Source organism: Bombus flavifrons, chromosome 3, assembly GCF_040668555.2.
Source record: "Bombus flavifrons isolate JBK064 chromosome 3, iyBomFlav1_principal, whole genome shotgun sequence".
Lineage (NCBI taxonomy): Eukaryota > Metazoa > Arthropoda > Insecta > Hymenoptera > Apidae > Bombus > Bombus flavifrons.
The window spans coordinates 1,481,003-1,499,221 of record NC_138444.1 but is presented as its reverse complement, the minus strand read 5'-3'; the positions used below and the strand labels follow the sequence as shown (position 1 = coordinate 1,499,221).

At 30.1% G+C, this 18,219-nt stretch overlaps 4 protein-coding genes across 10 annotated transcripts; 1 reads left to right on the top strand and 3 right to left on the bottom strand.

The window, feature by feature from the left end:
• Positions 1 to 1,374: 1,374 nt before the first annotated feature.
• Positions 1,375 to 6,227, bottom strand: LOC138178550 (asparagine-rich protein). 2 transcript variants are annotated; one of them, XM_069110518.1, is made up of 10 exons: positions 6,020 to 6,227; positions 5,695 to 5,934; positions 5,388 to 5,597; positions 5,195 to 5,317; positions 4,535 to 4,597; positions 4,211 to 4,348; positions 3,987 to 4,148; positions 3,544 to 3,841; positions 3,287 to 3,450; positions 1,375 to 3,203 (listed from the first exon to the last, which is right to left on the bottom strand). In XM_069110518.1, the coding sequence occupies exons 4-10, from the start codon at positions 5,270 to 5,272 to the stop codon at positions 2,028 to 2,030; spliced, it is 2,079 nt and encodes a 692-aa protein (XP_068966619.1). In that variant the 5' UTR covers positions 5,273 to 5,317; positions 5,388 to 5,597; positions 5,695 to 5,934; positions 6,020 to 6,227; the 3' UTR covers positions 1,375 to 2,027. The 2 variants fall into 2 exon arrangements, with proteins under 2 accessions (XP_068966619.1, XP_068966620.1); XM_069110519.1 differs by lacking the exon at positions 5,195 to 5,317 and having other exon boundaries at positions 1,377 to 3,203; positions 6,020 to 6,224.
• A 2,102-nt stretch (positions 6,228 to 8,329) lies between these two features.
• muc (dihydrolipoamide S-acetyltransferase muc) lies at positions 8,330 to 11,234 on the bottom strand. The gene is made up of 6 exons (XM_069110520.1): positions 10,941 to 11,234; positions 10,416 to 10,570; positions 9,936 to 10,345; positions 9,509 to 9,876; positions 9,104 to 9,403; positions 8,330 to 9,031 (listed from the first exon to the last, which is right to left on the bottom strand). The coding sequence occupies exons 1-6, from the start codon at positions 11,060 to 11,062 to the stop codon at positions 8,902 to 8,904; spliced, it is 1,485 nt and encodes a 494-aa protein (XP_068966621.1). The 5' UTR covers positions 11,063 to 11,234; the 3' UTR covers positions 8,330 to 8,901.
• A 353-nt stretch (positions 11,235 to 11,587) lies between these two features.
• On the top strand, positions 11,588 to 12,910 carry LOC138178554 (uncharacterized). The gene is made up of 4 exons (XM_069110524.1): positions 11,588 to 11,807; positions 11,868 to 11,955; positions 12,014 to 12,200; positions 12,582 to 12,910. Exons 1-4 carry the CDS (start codon positions 11,648 to 11,650, stop codon positions 12,681 to 12,683), a joined length of 537 nt encoding a protein of 178 aa, XP_068966625.1. The 5' UTR covers positions 11,588 to 11,647; the 3' UTR covers positions 12,684 to 12,910.
• LOC138178548 (integrin beta-nu) lies at positions 11,946 to 17,551 on the bottom strand. Of its 6 annotated transcripts, none has more exons than XR_011172740.1 (14): positions 16,891 to 17,551; positions 16,541 to 16,782; positions 16,073 to 16,358; positions 15,849 to 16,013; positions 15,126 to 15,584; positions 14,726 to 14,888; positions 14,500 to 14,666; positions 13,960 to 14,132; positions 13,660 to 13,859; positions 13,481 to 13,593; positions 12,932 to 13,023; positions 12,685 to 12,855; positions 12,425 to 12,610; positions 11,946 to 12,135 (listed from the first exon to the last, which is right to left on the bottom strand). XR_011172740.1 is itself a non-coding variant. In XM_069110514.1 (14 exons), the coding sequence occupies exons 2-13, from the start codon at positions 17,044 to 17,046 to the stop codon at positions 12,711 to 12,713; spliced, it is 2,361 nt and encodes a 786-aa protein (XP_068966615.1). In that variant the 5' UTR covers positions 17,047 to 17,120; positions 17,215 to 17,551; the 3' UTR covers positions 11,946 to 12,610; positions 12,685 to 12,710. The 6 variants fall into 6 exon arrangements, 5 of the variants coding, with proteins under 5 accessions (XP_068966615.1, XP_068966614.1, XP_068966616.1 ...); XM_069110514.1 differs by having other exon boundaries at positions 11,946 to 12,610; positions 16,891 to 17,120; positions 17,215 to 17,551; XM_069110513.1 differs by having other exon boundaries at positions 11,946 to 12,610.
• Between the last annotated feature and the right edge of the window lie 668 nt (positions 17,552 to 18,219).

Below are 18,219 nucleotides of genomic sequence, written 5' to 3'. Positions count from 1 at the left end.
TTGATTTCAATTTTTTTATAAACATTACAAATTTTTTATTTGTATTTTTATTTTATATGTATTATATTTATTATATTTTACTTATTATGTTTTTATTTATACGTGAAAAGACAAACGAGAAAAGAAAATTCAAATTTTATACAAATTATATATGTAATATTTATAAAATAACAATAAGAGATTTTCACAGTGAAAAAGTCAGATAATTACCAAATTTCAAAGTATTGCTAAGTATATAATCAATATTGTATTATTAATTCCAGGAAAATTCTTCAATTTTCTTGACTTCCATAAATTCATGAACAATTTCAATATTTCCAATATTTTCGAATAAATGGATAATTTAAACGTGCATATAAAATGTTCGTTAATGAAAGCGTTTGTTTTCCGTTCGCTGCAATTTACTACTTAAAAACGTTTTACGTACATTGACGATGTAAACTTCGATACGTATGATTTGCCGATTAGATTTGAAAAACCATTTTGACATCTATCTCCTTTGTCACTTCTCGAAACCTTCAAATATTTGACTACCCTTTGAAGATTAGAAATATATTTAACGATGTTGACGAGTATTATTGTCTTTCCTATTTTTATTATTGTATTTGTAGATCTTTATTTAAAATTTTATCTATTTCATTTTTTCAAATTCTCATCGAAAAGATAATTTAATAATTACCAAAAATTTATGCCAATTATTTTATCTACGTCGTCCCTATTGATATTATTTATAATATAAGCACAAATTTATATAATATAATCGTCAACAAATTAAATATTAATGTTAAAATTGGTATATTTATATGTAACACAAAAGTTATATATACATGTAAATATATAAGATTGAAAATCTTACAAAACGAAAATCCTACTAAATACTAACGTTAATTTTAATTATTATCTTAAAATATAAAAATTATATTCTCAGTTCAGGAAATGGTACCATACATAGCTCAAGTAAAAAAGCATTACAGGCCAATACAATTTTTATTATCTAAATCTAGAAATATGTATACAATATTTACATAAAAAAATACAAATGAATTTCTATTAAATCATAGATGACAAATCAACATTATTAATGGCGTTCATAAGTTTTGCATTTAATTATTAAAATCAGTAAGAAACTGCAAACTTTTAATGTAAAGGAATTAAATGTAAATTAATTTGATTAATTTCAGATAATTTTATAATAATTGTATTATTCTAAAATTGTGCTGTACAAGAAAAAGTTTTTAATAAATTATACAGCACCAAGAAAGATTGCCTAAAAACTTCATATGAATACGAAAATTATTGTACAATTATATAAATTAAAAATGAAATAAGAAGTCTGTATAATAAATATAAATTCTATATAACAAAATTAATTTTAAAATTTTTGCTGACAAAAATTACATATTTTTTATATACGTATTTAGATACAATTTTAATTGATTACATTCTTATAAAAATTGATATCACTTTTTCTACATAGAAACAAAATATTTTTCAATTTGAATCATAAATATACAATTTTCTATAACATGAAAATTTTGCAATAAACATAGAGAATTGAGAAAAGCAATATATATAATTAATAAAGTGCGCTAGCAATAAACCATAATGAAAAATAATTTAATGAATAATTGAACATAAGTATGAACTATGTACTTGTTAAAAAATGTTATCATGAAGATACAAATTTCTTGACATAACGTCTTTTTTTATATATACATTTTTAATGTCCAAATTAAGTTGTTATATTTGATATGCATGAGATTTGCATACATTTTGCACTAATAAAATGTTGTTTTTATGTAATTACTTTTTATAAATTTCTTTTTTAATAAATAATTCATATTTATTTCTATTTTATAGCTACTTGTCAAACAAAATTTATACAATCAATATTATTGAACTTTTGTATATGACTCAAAGTAAAAAATAGTACAATTCCATTTATGAAATTATGTTTAAACTTATTTAAAAAATTGTAAAATTTATAATATATCACATTTGTTTCACTTGATTGTAATTTTTATTCTTTATCTTGTAGACTTAAGAAAGAAACTATCTTTCAAGTTTGCCAATTTTTCTGTGCTTTTTGTATTATTTAAACATAAGTCACCCGATAGTATGAAATTCCGGTTTTCACCTAAATTAATCATACTAAAACTTTTAGTTTTACTATTGATCAAGGAATTACCTTCCTCAAATAGTGACAATAATGGTAATTCATTAACACTTAATTGTTTTTCTTTTGGTTTTGGAACAGATTGATTACAATCAGTTAAATTTCTATTCAAAAACTTTTCACTTGATAAATTTACAATCGATTTTACTTCTATTGGCGATAAGCTGGCACTAAAAGATAAGAAATGTGTAGAATTAGATCTAAACTTCGGTTGTAAATTTATCCTGTTAAAGTCATTAAATTGTGCATCATGGACTTTTTTTGCGTTATTTAGGCCATTATCATTAGCTTCTTTTATTTTCAACGTATTATTATATTCTAAATTTGTAACATTATCAAATTTGAGATTCTCACGATCAGTCTTATGATCTATAATATCATCTAAACTTTGTTGTTTTTCTATGGAATTGGTATCATGATTTAAAGATAAATTAATATCGCTGCTACTTTGAGATTTGTTATTACTAAAACCAAAATTGAAAACATTATTTGGCACATATTTTGCTATACATTGACGTATACTCATTTCTGTAAATTTCGAGCTGAAACTAAGTATATTTGTTTTTATAGGAGTATTATTTAACGATTTCGATACACATTTCTTTAAATTACTTTTATGTTTGTTTAACATTACTGAATCAATAACTTCACTTTTTATTGAATTTGGTTCTTCAAAATGTTTCGTTAAACGCGTATTTACAAATGAATTTTTCAACATTTGAAAATCATTTAATAATTTTTTTGATTGACTTAAATTTTGCATGAAATGATCTGTATCTTGCAAAAGTTTATAATTTAATTCTTCTAAGAAATTATTTGATTTTGCATTTTCCTCGTTATAGAAATGTAAATCAGACATACTTTCGTTTTTACTATCATGATCAAGCACGGAATTGTTGACAGATAAATTATTCAAATTTTCCATGTTAGCTCCTAGCTCAAACTCCCATTGAGAAGATATTGCTTCGCTTCCATCAACCGATCTTTTCCCAAGATTTTCAGTATCTTCTTGTAATTGATAATCATTCTGTAATACAAGAAACAATTAAGAATTGATGTTTATCGCTGCACAAATTTTTATAACAAAAACATAATAAAGTATTTACTCACATCATAATCTTGTATCCTATTATATTTTTTTAGCTGATTATTCATGAAATCCTTTATTTTATTGCCACTTAATTGGTTAAATTCTACATCATAGTTTGAATTCTTTTGTGGACTAACCAATTCTGCACCAACGCCTGGTTCTCTGGGTCCATTAGCTATAAAATCTGTAAATGCGATTTAAAAGATATAATTAACATAAAGTTAAAAAATTTAACTATAAAGAATTATTGATCGAAATAATATGAAGTAGTATATACCATAATCTCGACGCTGTTGATGTATTTGATTACTAATTTCTTCCAACCTATGGAGGCTTGTGGCATAATTGGTCTTTGCATCTTGTATTGCTTTTTGTAAACATTCGACTCGTTCTTTCTGAGTTGCTAACATTTGATCACACTGTGCTTTGACTTCGAAATATGGTCGCGCTTTTATTATGGAACGACGATGTTTTTCCTCTAGTTGTAACAATCTTTTCTCAGCATTATGAAACAATACTGCCCTTCTATAATGTTCTCTACCACATTCTGCTTTTTGATTTTCAGCGTCCATAACCTAAGTCATAATATAATCAAAATTAACTGAACTGAACTTTAATTTTTATTCTTTCTTCATCATATTCATATGTACATGTTTCAACATAATCATCACCATTTTTTTTAATTATATAGTTTAATGTTTATTAATTTATCATATTTACTTTAAGCGTTGCATGATTTAACATATCCTGCCATGCTTGATCAAAATTCCATTCATGTTGATGTGACATAAATCTACTCTCAGCTAATGCCACAGTTTCTTTTGCCGCCACATGAATTTCGCTTGCTCTTTGGAATAGTTGAGCTTGTTGTTGACATTTTATCTGTATCAAATTTTGTTTAATTATATCTCAAAATTTAATAAATATTTTAATTATGGTCTCACCTGAGCTTGACGTGCCACTTCAAGTGCTTCATAATAACACCTTGCTTTTTCAACGCAACTATTTCCTACTTTACTTAATATTTCCTTTAATCTTTTGGTAGTTTCAGATAATAGTTGCCTAAAAGCAGTGTGAGCTTCCTGAACAATAAATATTATATATCATTAAGAATTAAATATTATTTAAAAAAAAAACTAATACATTTATATACAAATTGAACATCATAAATGTTATGTAAAATCATTTAATCAATATCCTAATATAGCTTATACACAAAGTACAAAAAGCTTTTAACTTCATTGTCTGAAAGAATTAATAATACTTACATCCAATTCAGTTTCAAGTTTATTTATATCATCTGTTGCATCGTTCAAATTCTCTAACTCAATCTAAAAATTCAAAATGATTTATACTGAATAATTTTTCACTTACTTTTTAATGACAATTTCTGTATGCTATATATAATTTTGTCTAATATGCAACATATTAGTATTTTGTATTTTCAATGTTATAAAAAATTATAACTGGATTTCATATATTCTTTGAGATATTCTTTTTTATATATAGTTAAATTTCATGGAAGTGTTTCTAATTATTTTAATTATTATATAATTTTTATTCTTTTTATTTCTTAGTGGTTGATATTTTTACCATTACAAAGATTTTAATATTTATAATTACATATTTCCTATTTAATAAAAAACAGTGAATTCCAGCAGACAATTTTTACATTTGATAAATTATAGATCAAATAATAATTTTAATTTGTATAAATTACTATTTACAAATTATTCGTTAAAATAATAATAATTATTATTATAATAAAGACAATTATTATTTTGATATTAACAAATAACATTAAGGAAATAAAAATAATTACATGTTATACATTGTTTGCAACAATAGATATTATATATTAAACAATTATTTTAAGAACATTATCAAAATAATAATCTACAATTAAATAACTACTATTAGATATATACATTTATTATTTGACAAAAGTTGAGAATGAAAATGAAGTGAAAGCAAAGTGGAACATGGTACCAGGCTGTATTAGGCATTACGTTTGCATTTAGTAATCATTTATTTACTCATATAACCTATAACTTTAAAAAAATATATATTTATTGGCATAAGCAAAACAAATGGAAAAATTATTTTTATGAAGATAATTACCTGTATTCGAGGATCTAAAGCTTCATCAACATTATCCGTAACATCCATCCTTTAATTTTTGGCATTTAAATGATTTAACTCGTCATTGTGGAATTCAACTCAATTATTCCGAGTTTATATGAATATACATAATTGTATAAATCGTAAGTGGTTTTCATAATAGTCTGCATGTAAAATTATTCGTTGTCTTCCAAACTTTGAAAAAATACACTGTCAAGCAATTATGCGTAACATTAAAGAGACTTCTAAAGAATGATAAACCGAACTATGTATGTAGGATAGTATCATGTATATAAGTACTACTTACATACTAGTGAATACGGTCGCTTTCATTAACTATATAATTCAATGTGTTGCGAAAAGACTCACTTATGGTATCCAACGCTAATAAACAATAAAAGTTGATTTTATGTCGAAAGGATTGCTTTTATGACTAATGTTAATTAGATATTTTTTATTTGGTGAATGTTATAAGATCTTTAAGTCTTAAGATCGGAATCTTTTCTAAAACATCCTGTATATTACTTCCATTTACATGAAAATTTTTCTATTGTAAAATTGTAATATTTATATATAATTATTATTGGAGAAACATGTATATTCACAGAAACTTTTGTTAGAAAAGTACTAACCAGTTGTACATATAGTCAATAGAATACTAAAATATGATTCTTGATGATTACAAAAATTATGTTTGTGTAATAACAACTTGTGCTAGTTCTAAAACAGTTTCTGATAAATTTGTCGTCTGCTATCATCTATAGGAATACCCACAGTAAAATTGTGTGACTTTCAAACTATATTGGCAACAATATGAACCATGGTTATATAAACAGATCTCGACACTCACTAGGGAAAACCGCCCGAAAATTGAATCATGACTAGTCATGAGAAATCAACATGGAAGACAGCAAAGTTAGTGTTCTTGCCAGATAGACAGAGATGAGTAGAGTGTCTCCGTCTCTCTCTCTCTCTCTCTCTCTCTCTCTCTCTCTCTCTCTCTCTCTCTGAGACATTCATAGCATGTTACCCTTGTGAAAAAATGAGAATACTCACGCCACTGTTCTGGTTGTTCTACAATACAGGAGCTGCATCACGCGATCATGTGTGGAAGTTGTTCTATCCTAGCATATATAAGAACCTATTTAGTTCTATCATAAACGAGCTATAATCGATATGGTGTCACGCTACAAAAGCCTATTTCATTGTACGGTTCTACTTTTCTATCTGAGATAGATAATAGCAATAATTAAATATAGTTCCTTCTATAATATTTATTTATTTTATATATTTTGTATTAGTTTACCATATATTATATCTGTTTCCGAATATGCTTCAAATTATACCGTGTTTGGTCTCATTTTATTTTATTTAGAAAAATATAATAAATATGTTAGTAAAAGTTTCATTCATTACTATGGTTGATCGTTCGAGATTGATTGGCGTTTATACGTGACATATTTTTATACAATATAATGTATATGAACAATATATATGTATTAAATGGTTTCTAGAGATATATTTCTTATTATTTACACTGTCCTTTTTAATTAAGATATAATATTATTGTTCTAAAATGATTAAAACGAATCAAATAATCAGCTTTCTTGCGAAAACTTATGAAACTTTTACCAACATGTTTCTTACACTTTTGTAAGTAAAATAATACCAAATACGATATAAAGTGTATTATAACTAGTTCATAATCTTATATTATTTAAACAATGAAAATATATGTATAATATAATGAAGAAAGTGTTATCAAATGATGGCGTTATAATCAAAAAATTCTATTAGTTGTTGCTTTTCAAAAATTCGAAATAATATAACATTTTGAATTTTATATTATTATTGAAAAATGTTAAGCTTCACATTGTTATATAATAGGAAATAAGTTACGGGAAATTATTTCTTAAATATGAAATTTATAAGTAAAGTATGGTATAATCGTTAACTACATATAGCATTTGATATATCATTATTCATTTGAAATATTCGTCTACTACTTACAACATAAATGCCAATAAGTATATATAGATATATTAAATATTTTTGCTGAATTATTGACATTTTTACCTATTTTCTTCTTCACTGTATTATTAAGGTATTACCTTTATATTGATTTAAAATGTAATGTGATTGATAAAATTTTATATTTGTTTCTGTGACTCGAAAAATCTTGACAATTCCGTGAGAATGATGTCTGGATTTCCGCTTTCTGATAGTTCCACGCTGAAGTATACATATACACGTGAGTAGCGGTAACACGTTTAATCCTAAAGAGGAACTTATCGAATAAAATCTTTGACAACATTGTTATTGAATAACGATGCCTTATTTTAATTTGCAATATCACAAACACACTGTATTCTAATTTTAAAGCTTTATAATCATTGGATAATCTAGTACATTTTTCTTTTAATAAGGTAGGTTATGAATTCAAAATTAACTTTATATTTATAAATGTATATGATTATAATATTTAAAGAAACATACTTTATTTAAAAAACGATGTTAATTATGATCCATATATATTTCGCAATAATATAAGTGTTACGTCCTGTGAACCAAACATATGTTTTAATCCATCCTTCGACAGCTGTTTTTTTAACATATTTACTCGCACCTGCAATAATCTCAAAGAACCAAACAGAGCAGATCCCTAATTTTATAGGATATTGTATATGCTAACTTTAACTTCAGCACTTGGCCGCATGGTGCAGCATTAGTTCAGGAACAATCAGGTCTATTAGTGTGAGCATTCTCATTTCCTCTCTGACCGCAGTTCCATCACTATGATCGATAACCGCGCTTTCTTCAATTTTCATAAATGACATTATATGATTATCATGATTATTATTACTTATTACATAATATAATAGGATTATATTGTTATTTTAAGTATCCATAGATATAACACAAGCTTAAATATAAAAATAACATTAAATCTGTAAGTTACAATTTATTAAATATGATATACATTTACGTATATTACTTACTATAAACATTTTGACACATTTTCCTTCACAATTTCCCCTAAGTTATAATTAAATTATTGCAATGTATGGTGGCCATAATATTATTTCATAAATACACATATTTACACGTGACCACTACTATTGCTGGGACAAAGATGTGGTTTTTACACCAATAATAAAGTAATGAGATTGTTATTTTATTTAATGGTGAAATTAATCGTCAGTCTTTTACTTTATATTCAATGAAAAACCACATATATAGTACATTAGGAAAAATATGATCTAATGGTATAATGTTACCTTGATTCCGCAAATATTGTTGTCCTAACAATGTTTTTACATAAAAGAAATACAATGTGACTTTGAAAAATTCGAATCTATCAAAAATTGATGGTTTACAAATGCGTAAAGTAACACAATTTTATATTGTACTATACACAAATGTACAGAATATTCTTGGTCACCTTCCTGAACATAACAATGTTTCTTTGCACCTGTTGAAACTACCCCATTGAACTTCTCAGTGGCTAAATTTACTACAACAACATAGTTGTTGGATTTTCCATGAAGTTCTTAAAAGCTGTTAACCACTGCGCGCCTACTGCACCATCTACAGTACGGTGATCACAACTGGCAGTGACAGACATAAATTGGGTGGTTGTAAATCTAAAAAAAATAAGTCACTAAAGAATAAAATGTAAAATATTACGTAAAAAAAAGTTGGAAAAAAACACTTACCCTTTTTCATTTTTGGCAGGTATTAACCTGGTTTCAGTTGTGCCTACAGCTAAAATGATTGATTGAGGAGGGTTTATGATGGCAGAAAAATTTTTAATGCCAAACATTCCTAAATTTGACAAAGTGATAGTTCCTCCTTGGAACTCTTGCGGCTGCAATTTTCCTTCTCTCGCTTTTGTAGCTAATTCTTTTACATCCTTACTAATCTGAACTATACCCTTTGTGTCTGCACCAAAAACTATTGGTGTAATTAGGCCACTTTCTGTACTGACTGCTACATTTACGTCAACATTATTGTATCTATAAAAAAAAAAAAAGGGAAAAGGGAAAGAAAGAGGAAATTTAATCCATATGATTATAATTCCTGCTACTAATAACAATTATTTATTACAACATATTACTTACTGTCTAATAACTTCTCCCAACCATGCACTGTTACCTTCAGGTACTTTTTTACAAGCCATAGCCATTCCCTTGATAATGATATCATTTACACTAAGCTTTATTTTTTCTTTTTCTAACATCTTGTTAAATTGTTCTCGCATTTCGAGAGCGGCGTCCATTTTTACATCTATTGATAAATAATAATGTGGAATTGTTTGTTTGCTTTCCAGTAAACGTTTTGCAATTATTGCGCGGATACTGGATACTGGAACATCTATCCCTTCTGTTGTAGCTGTTGCTGTTGCTGCTGTAGGATGAACAGCCATAGCTGGTGCACCTACTAAATCTTTGGATGTTATGGATCCATATAGTCCTGAACCTCTTAAACCCTTTAAGAAAGTAATAGAATTATTTAAAATTTTTTAATTTTATATGACCTAAAACTTACCTCCAAAGCAAGGCCTTTTTCAGCTGCAAGTCTTTTAGCCAATGGGCTAATATATATTCTCTCTCCTGATGCAGTAGGCAGTGGTTTTGGGGCAGAAGGTGCTGCAGGTGCTGGTGGCTTTACAGGGGATGGTGGGGGAGTAGATGGTGGAGAAGTAGATGGCATAGAAACACTTGATGTAAGGCTAGCTGATGCAGTAGTTGCTGGAGTATCGTCTTTAAAATCTTTGAAGGCAGCTACAGAACTTTCATCAGGGACAATTATACAAACTAATTTGCCTATAGCAACATTTTTTGTTCCTGCAGCTACTATAATTTTTGCCAGATAGCCTTCTTCTGGTGTTTCAAAACCCATCGTAGCTTTATCAGTTTCAATTTCAGCAAGTAGATCACCTTCATTCAACTTGTCACCTAAAATGATGATGATACAACATTAACAATTGTTAATGAGTTTATTATACACATGAATTATTTACATTACCTTCCTTTTTGTGCCAATTGACAATTGTGCCTGTTTCCATAGTAGGTGATAACGCAGGAAGCTGCACTTTAACATGATCTGGATAATCTGCATAATACCTTAACTGTTGTTTCCATGGAGTTACCGTAAAACGTAAGGTATTATGAATTTGAATCCTAAGTATCAAATAAAAATAAATAAATTTTTCTAAAAGAATGTGTAAAATTTTCCTTGAAATGTAAAAATACAAATCTACGCTATTAAGTATCCTGAATGAATAAGAGACTAATGCAAATCAAATATAACAAAATCGTTCTAAAATAGAGAAAAGCAAAAGAGGATTATGAAATCATTTGCATTTATGGCTTTGATTATCTTCATCAATAACAGGTGGAAATAATGCCATACTTGAAAACTTTTAAGTAGAATTGGAAGATAGAATGACTTTAAAATAACCTTAATTATAACCAATGAGGTAAATTTTAATCAGAGGACGACAAAACTTAGAACAATAAGTTAAGATGGTAATAATGGAAAATGAAATACCTTTGTACATATTTTCTGTGAAGACATCGTATGATCACAGATCTTACGGTATTCGTCCGCACAGAACTTCGTAGTATTGCGTTTGCCAATTCATTACGTAGGCCTGTTGTCGTTCGTATCATATCTCGGATGATTCGTGGATCTTTTACTACCGGTTTTAGTAGAAAGTGGCAAGAAATTCGACGTTACTAATCTCTTACTTGAACACTCGGACAATGAACGTGTTCCGAGCGTGTCAATGATGTAGGGGTTATCGTTAAGCACAACCAGAGACAGACGATACAAATACCAAATTAGAGGTCGTTTGCAAGGTCACGTGGCTACAGATTTAAAGGTAGTTTTCACAAGCAGAAGATCATTTTTCGCAAATTATAGAATATGGAAAAAAAGTAAGAATAAAATAAGACGCAAGACATACCGTTTCCTTGTTGGAAACAAAATGAAAATTTATGTCAAGGTTTTCTGGCTTATAACCAACCGTGTTATTAACAAAATAGGACGGGTGTTCTGATTCGTTAACTAGTATAGTCTGATTTGTGTTTATTTCAGCGCTACGACATTGGTGGCGATTAGAAGAACTTGATGTTTTTGTACTTCTATTTTTCTTTCATACTTCTTTTCATCCATTTCAATTATAATAATAATTTGTGTAAAAAGAAAACGAGCAAAGAATTGGAAATTAAACTGCAAAGAGATTGTTTTCTGAAATGAAGAGACGAGATGTCAGCAAAATGGCAAAGATAAATGAATTTAATATCGTAGATCAAAATGCACAATCGAAAGTCGGAAAATTTACATTTTGGAATGGAGATGTTTACGACGGAGAATATAAAATAAATTATGATCGATTACTTTTGCTTAAGCAAGGTAACATTTTGTGAGATATTGCCCACTTTTGAAACTTTGTCAATTGAATTGCTTGTGTAGGAAAAGGAACATATACTACTGATAATTTTGATACCTATCACGGAGAATGGGACGATGATACGTTTTCTAATGCCGATATTCATATTAAGTAATAAAGTCTATTTCACGATCTATAATTAAATAAAATCACATACAATTTACTTAAGGTATAATAACGACGCTCAGTATCGAGGTAGAATAGATCCGAACGGAACGATGGTCGGTTTAGGAACATACATATTTCCCGATGGGTCCTCGATTGAAGCTATATGGCACAATAATATACCATCTACAAATATTATTTACAGAGAACCTCTTGGATTTGCGTGGGTAGTCGAAGATATATCAGTAGATGTAAAAAGTATTTTTTTAAATCAAACATATCTATAAATTGGAGACTATAGGCCGAAAACATGATAAGCGATTTAAAAATTAGTTTCATCAAAAATATTGATCGGCATAATATTAGATATATCTTTGATTGTTTACAAAATTTCATAGATTTATCTACTTTTACGAAGCTTATATTTTTGTGCCTAAGAACTTATTCCTTTTCTAACTACCTTACAATGATTTACCTGTAAGTATATGACGTCAAAAAATGGACAAAAATGCATTTTTCATCTTTTCCATGTGGCTGTCCGATTCTTTATAATAAAAGATTGAAAAAAATTTTGAATTCGAAAATTATTATAAAAGATTCGGATTTGTATTAAAAAATTTCATATGTTACAGTCCATCACGTTTTCCGCCGGAAACCATTTCTGGAACGATATATTGTCTGATGATAGTACCATGTGTTCTTCCAAATCTTTCGATCAAAGTGAATTGAATTAACCTACTTAATCGAAGAAATTTGATTTCTCAGTCCTCTTTGTACATCGAAGGAACTGAGTATCGGCTTATAGGTGATTTAAACAGAGGATTTTGGTTTAAACTAAACACAGTTTTCTGTTGCTCCTTTATAAACTTCTCATACTCCCTCTTGTCCTTTATGGATGTCCAACACCTGTGCACCCGATTTATAATCAATGTTTGTCTCTAATAAATTGTAATTCAATTAATCTTTATCATATGGTTCTTACTTCCAAATTAGTAGAAAAGCGAGTCCGAGGCATACTGTTCCGATGATGATTATAGATGGGATGACTGCTCCGTGTACCAGAGTGTGACATTGCTAAATGCATCAATGTAGATTTAAAAAAATAGGTATAACAATAATGAGTAACGTGGGTTTTATGCATTTATGGGGAATTTGAAAGTGCAAAACTACACGGAATACACATAATATGCAGAAATATTGGATCACCCCATAAGTAATACGGAATGATCACAGGTTTATAAAATTTGAATAGAAAACTTAATTGAACAGGATAAAGAATTATACAATATATGGAAAAATTCAACACTTATGAAATGCTAACAGGTCATTTTTTTATTTTCATCTAGTATAAAAGAATCCACGACTGTTTTACTTATGGGATGACATAATATATGTATACGTGCAAAATATTCTAAATATAATATTCTCTATATTTAATAGGTAAAGCGATTTCATACTTAAAATAATTATGTTCACAAAAATATGAATTTGCAAAGTATCCGCAGTAATATTTACAAATACGAATATATACCTTGTTACCAATTTTTAAGGTGACAACATTATTTTTCTGAAATTCGTATACATAATGAATGAAACAGGTCGTTCTCTCCATTACTGTTTTCACGACACAGTGGTGTCCGTTTCCTAAAATAAATATTATGTTGGCTCGTTGACGTCATCATATTATTTAGTTACGCTCTTTCAATTTACCTATGTCAACGGATTCCACTCTTTCAATGTTGTAAGTGATAATATTCGTTTGACAAAATTCGTTTGCCTTTTTCGGATCCTCGACAGTGGCGTTAACGCAACGATCATAAAGAACGCACAGGCCACTGCCACCAGTGCTTATCGTTGATTCGCAATAAGTACCTCGATAATAGAAACCGTCTGCTGCGGTAACGTTGCATCTGAACAACATTCGACATGTTTACAAAGAATGCAATAATTTAATATGAATTTTAAATATTCTAACGGAACAAGATCTTTTCGCAAATAATAAATACGAACCGACATTCTCCACAGTCGCAGTATCCGTGACCAGCGCAAATTTCTTGACTTCCTGGTGCGATACAGAGTTCATTGGTTGATGGACACTGACAAGCGTTCCCTTCCCATCCTTCTATACATTGGCAAACACCACAATTGCAAGTACCCCTATTCGAGCATTCAATTCCATCCATCTATAAAAAGAAGATTAATTCCATCTTTAATCCTTTCACGACAGGATTAGTTTTGGCCAAACAGAGTATGTTAGATATGATGTTAGATCTATCTCTGTAAGTGCATTTGACGATCAATTGGAAATAGTATATCTGTTAAACAGTATTTTGCAAAAGTATATAAAGAATAGTTCTCTTTAAATTTCATTAAATATATAATATAGAAAATACGATATAATAATAGAATAAATCGCCTGTTGAAAGTGCTACAAATTTTCCGAACAAACTGTACAATCCGAGTATAGTACGTGATGGCTATATGACAGTATGTAATTCCAATATGTATAATATGTAAATAATATGTAATATGTAAGTAATCCAGAATCACCTTGTCACACGCAGAACATTCACAAAATTCTCCTTTGTATCCATCATCGCAGAAACACTTTCCGCAAACACAGTCACCTCTCTCGGAACAAATTTTCGTTGAGTTGTCTCGGATACACTGCTGTACGTTATTTGACAGTGAACTTTCATCACAATCACATGTTTCACCTGCGAGTTTTATCAATATTAAACAATTCCATTGCGAAGAAGAAATCAAAGCTTCTTACCGGACCAACCAGAGTCGCATTTGCATAAACCGCATTCATACGTTCCGTGCTGACAATAAGAACTTTCGGTATCTTTGCAATTACAACCACACAGAAACTCAACATCGATTATTATATTTGACAGTTGGGAAGCCAGTTCATCCTCGATCACAACCCTTTGTCTCTGACAAAAATATAAAGTCATGTTCTCATATAAACCATTATGCCGTGAGAATTGAATTTGAATTGAATTCGCGAAGTAAATAAAGTCAAGGATGCGTGTCTGTGTCTCAAAATAAGAATATGGTTGGAAAATCAAAAATAAAAAAATTGCACTGGAAGCTTCATTTTCAATTCATAAACAACGTGCGTATAGATGATGTAAGTTTTATACGAGTTAATATTTATAGTTTATATGTACCCATAGGTCTTTATCTCTTGGACATTCTTTGTAAGACAGTACAACCTTGAAATCGTACATCTGTCCCTCCTTTATGTCATCGCATTCCAAAGTGTTCCACTCCGAAACGTTTCCCTCGCCGCAGTTGGAAAAATACTCCATTATCAGCGGACTCGAAGAATTGTCGCGTAAGATTAATTTCGAGGTAATCCGATGATAAGCATTCTCAATGATATCCAGAATGTTCGAACTGTCGCTGGTCAAAGTCGCGACCGTTGCTTTTTCTCTCAGCAACTTGACGATCTCTTCGTATTCACTACGACGCTCTTCCGTCACGGCGAATATTACATTGATCTTATATTCCTGCAATAGTCTTGACAATTCTGCCAACGAGGAATAGTCGAATTGTGCGGCTAGAGAGTATTGTCCACGTTCATCAAGATGACATTTGAAGTCCTGGCGCTTTACAGCACCACCTAACTGATTACGACACGAAGATACTCGTATGAAATATCTTAAAATTTCGATAATAACATAGAAGAGGGTACCCATCACTGATCTCATTAACTCTGATATATGATATGTTATCATAGTGAAATTACTTAGAATATTGACCTTAACAATACTTGATTAATCACGAATTGATTTTATACATATTGAGGCGAATCAAGATAGTGAGACGTGCTCTTTTCTATGTATGTAACTACCGAAATCTCTGTTTATTAAATGATAACTTTTTCTTACCTTTCCATCGCCAGCGGTATGTAAGTGTCCATCGGTGGCCACTAAAATAATTTTTCGTGCCTGACGTGCCCAATTAATTTCATTGGTACAAACTATTGCCTGCACGAGTCCATCCAACGCTCCTTCCAAATTGTCAACATTTCCAGTAACCTGGCTATTATTTACCTGAAATTCAATCCATTTAATCCGATCTGAGTTTAACTTTCTTTCAGATAATCTCGTACTTCTGTAATGAATCGCTGAATGTCACCAGTTAACTTTAAATGATGCCAATAAGAATAAATAGGAGAGCATTCAGTGTGCTCGCTCTTGCAAGGATTCTCCTCATGCCCTGGGAAGATATATGGCATCACAGGTTTGTCAGCGTAGCTACCGAAGCCTAGACGAAAGTTATTGGTGATGCTGCCAAACGTTTGACTCATATTCCAGCCTAATCTGATCAAAGTTTCCTTGTCGTCCCTCATCGACCATGTTAAGTCCATTAGATAATACAAGTCTAGTGGATAATTTCTGAATCATTTTAAATCGTTAGATTCAATGAATTTTTCATTGATACATTATCAACACCTATCAACATCTTCGTAACAAAAATAATTTTATACTGAGTAAATTGAAGTTATGTTTTGCAAGTTCAGACTTGTTCACCTTGTTCGTGTTATTTCGGAAATGGGTTATCTGTTAAACGAACGTACTTGGCCAGCCGATAACGAATGGGAATTGTTATCTCGGAATGAGGTGGAATCATCACTTTTATTCGTTGCGGCCGCAATTGTATCGGTATTCGTTCCGGTTCCATATCCTGAAAATTCGAATCCTTGATAAACTTTATCGTCCCTGGAGAACTCGTACGAATTTCCTGTGGTAGGCAACCGAATTGTTTCAATTTTTCCGGTGAGTTGCATCGCGGCCTTCCAATTGTTGAGTTCGAATAAGACTGAAAGTATATGTAAAAGAGAGAGAATTTAAAGCGTACAACTCAAATTTCGTGTCTGAATGAAATAACTTTACTGATCCAATCGAAGAAGCATCTTGGAACATTTACCGAATCACTACACCAAGCACAAGAAGGGCCGGCTTGCAGACAATTTTCACAAGTCTTCGCTGAAATGCACGATCTTAAAATTTTCCCTTCTAGAGTATTACATTCCCTCCATACGCAGCACAGGAAAATTACAAACAACAACTTGCAGATTCTCATGTTTATGATCGACGACAGAATACGAAATTGAAGTCAACATCTAGCAAAAATTCACGGTCTTTATCTCCGTCTTTCTAGAAGAAATTGTCGGTTCATATTCACTAGAATATTCTTCTATTTCCTTCGTTATTTTCGCGATGATGGAAGCGAATGTTGGAGGTAACTCACGTAATCGGCACAACTAGAGTCTCAATGTAACTTATTTGCACTGTGATAACAAAATACGGCGTCAGCGAACAGAAGAAAGAAGGCGAAATTACGTCGATCAGATAGCGTTTCGTAGTAATAGTAGCTTCATTTTATCTTGCAGATAAATCTATGCCGACTTTTCGCGATCGACGACGGGTATCGTAAGATCAACCAATATTGATTTATTAATCCCGTGGTTTTTCCTTTTGATGTAATTTATTATAGCACTCGTAATGAACTACTGCCGAAGGATGAATATTTTTGTGACGCAAACATGTATGATTATATGGATGTAGGATAAGGTTGACATCGAGAGTGTTACTATTTCGCTGTAGACACATGCAGCTCTAGTTGTAAGCTAATGTAATCTAGTGTGTCATTACATGTGTTTGATAGACGATATCGATGCTCCTATTTGTGTAAGCTGCACCCAACGATTAGGAGAAAATATTTGAAAAATTGAGTAGTTGCAATCCATTTTATCCAATGACCCACATTATACTTCCTGAAGAATAGCTGAACTTGTTCCTCGTTTCATCCGAAAAGAAAGCCGTTCATTCCGCAGCGAATCGAAATTCCGCCACAAGCAGCTTATATAACGTCTACGTTATTCTTTTCATTTTAATTTATTCACATTCATTGGTTATTTTTTCAAGGTGCCGAAATCACTCTAAAGGAAGCACGTTTCAATGTCGACATCAGTTTTAAATGAATTTACTTCTGTTTCACTGTTTATACACGTTTACTATTCATAGCAAATAGTACGTGGAAACTGTGTATGGAAAAATTAGTTTATCTGAATTAGGATACGATAAGCGTGCTGCTGCGGGTATATTATTATCCTTAGAACCGAGGTTAAAGGAAGAATTGTGAATAATTTATTAATATTACAAAATAATGAATATTTATTTATTGTTGTATTTTTTTCCATCAATGTTACGTCGATCAGATGGCGTTTCGTAGTAATAATAAGGCATAAATATA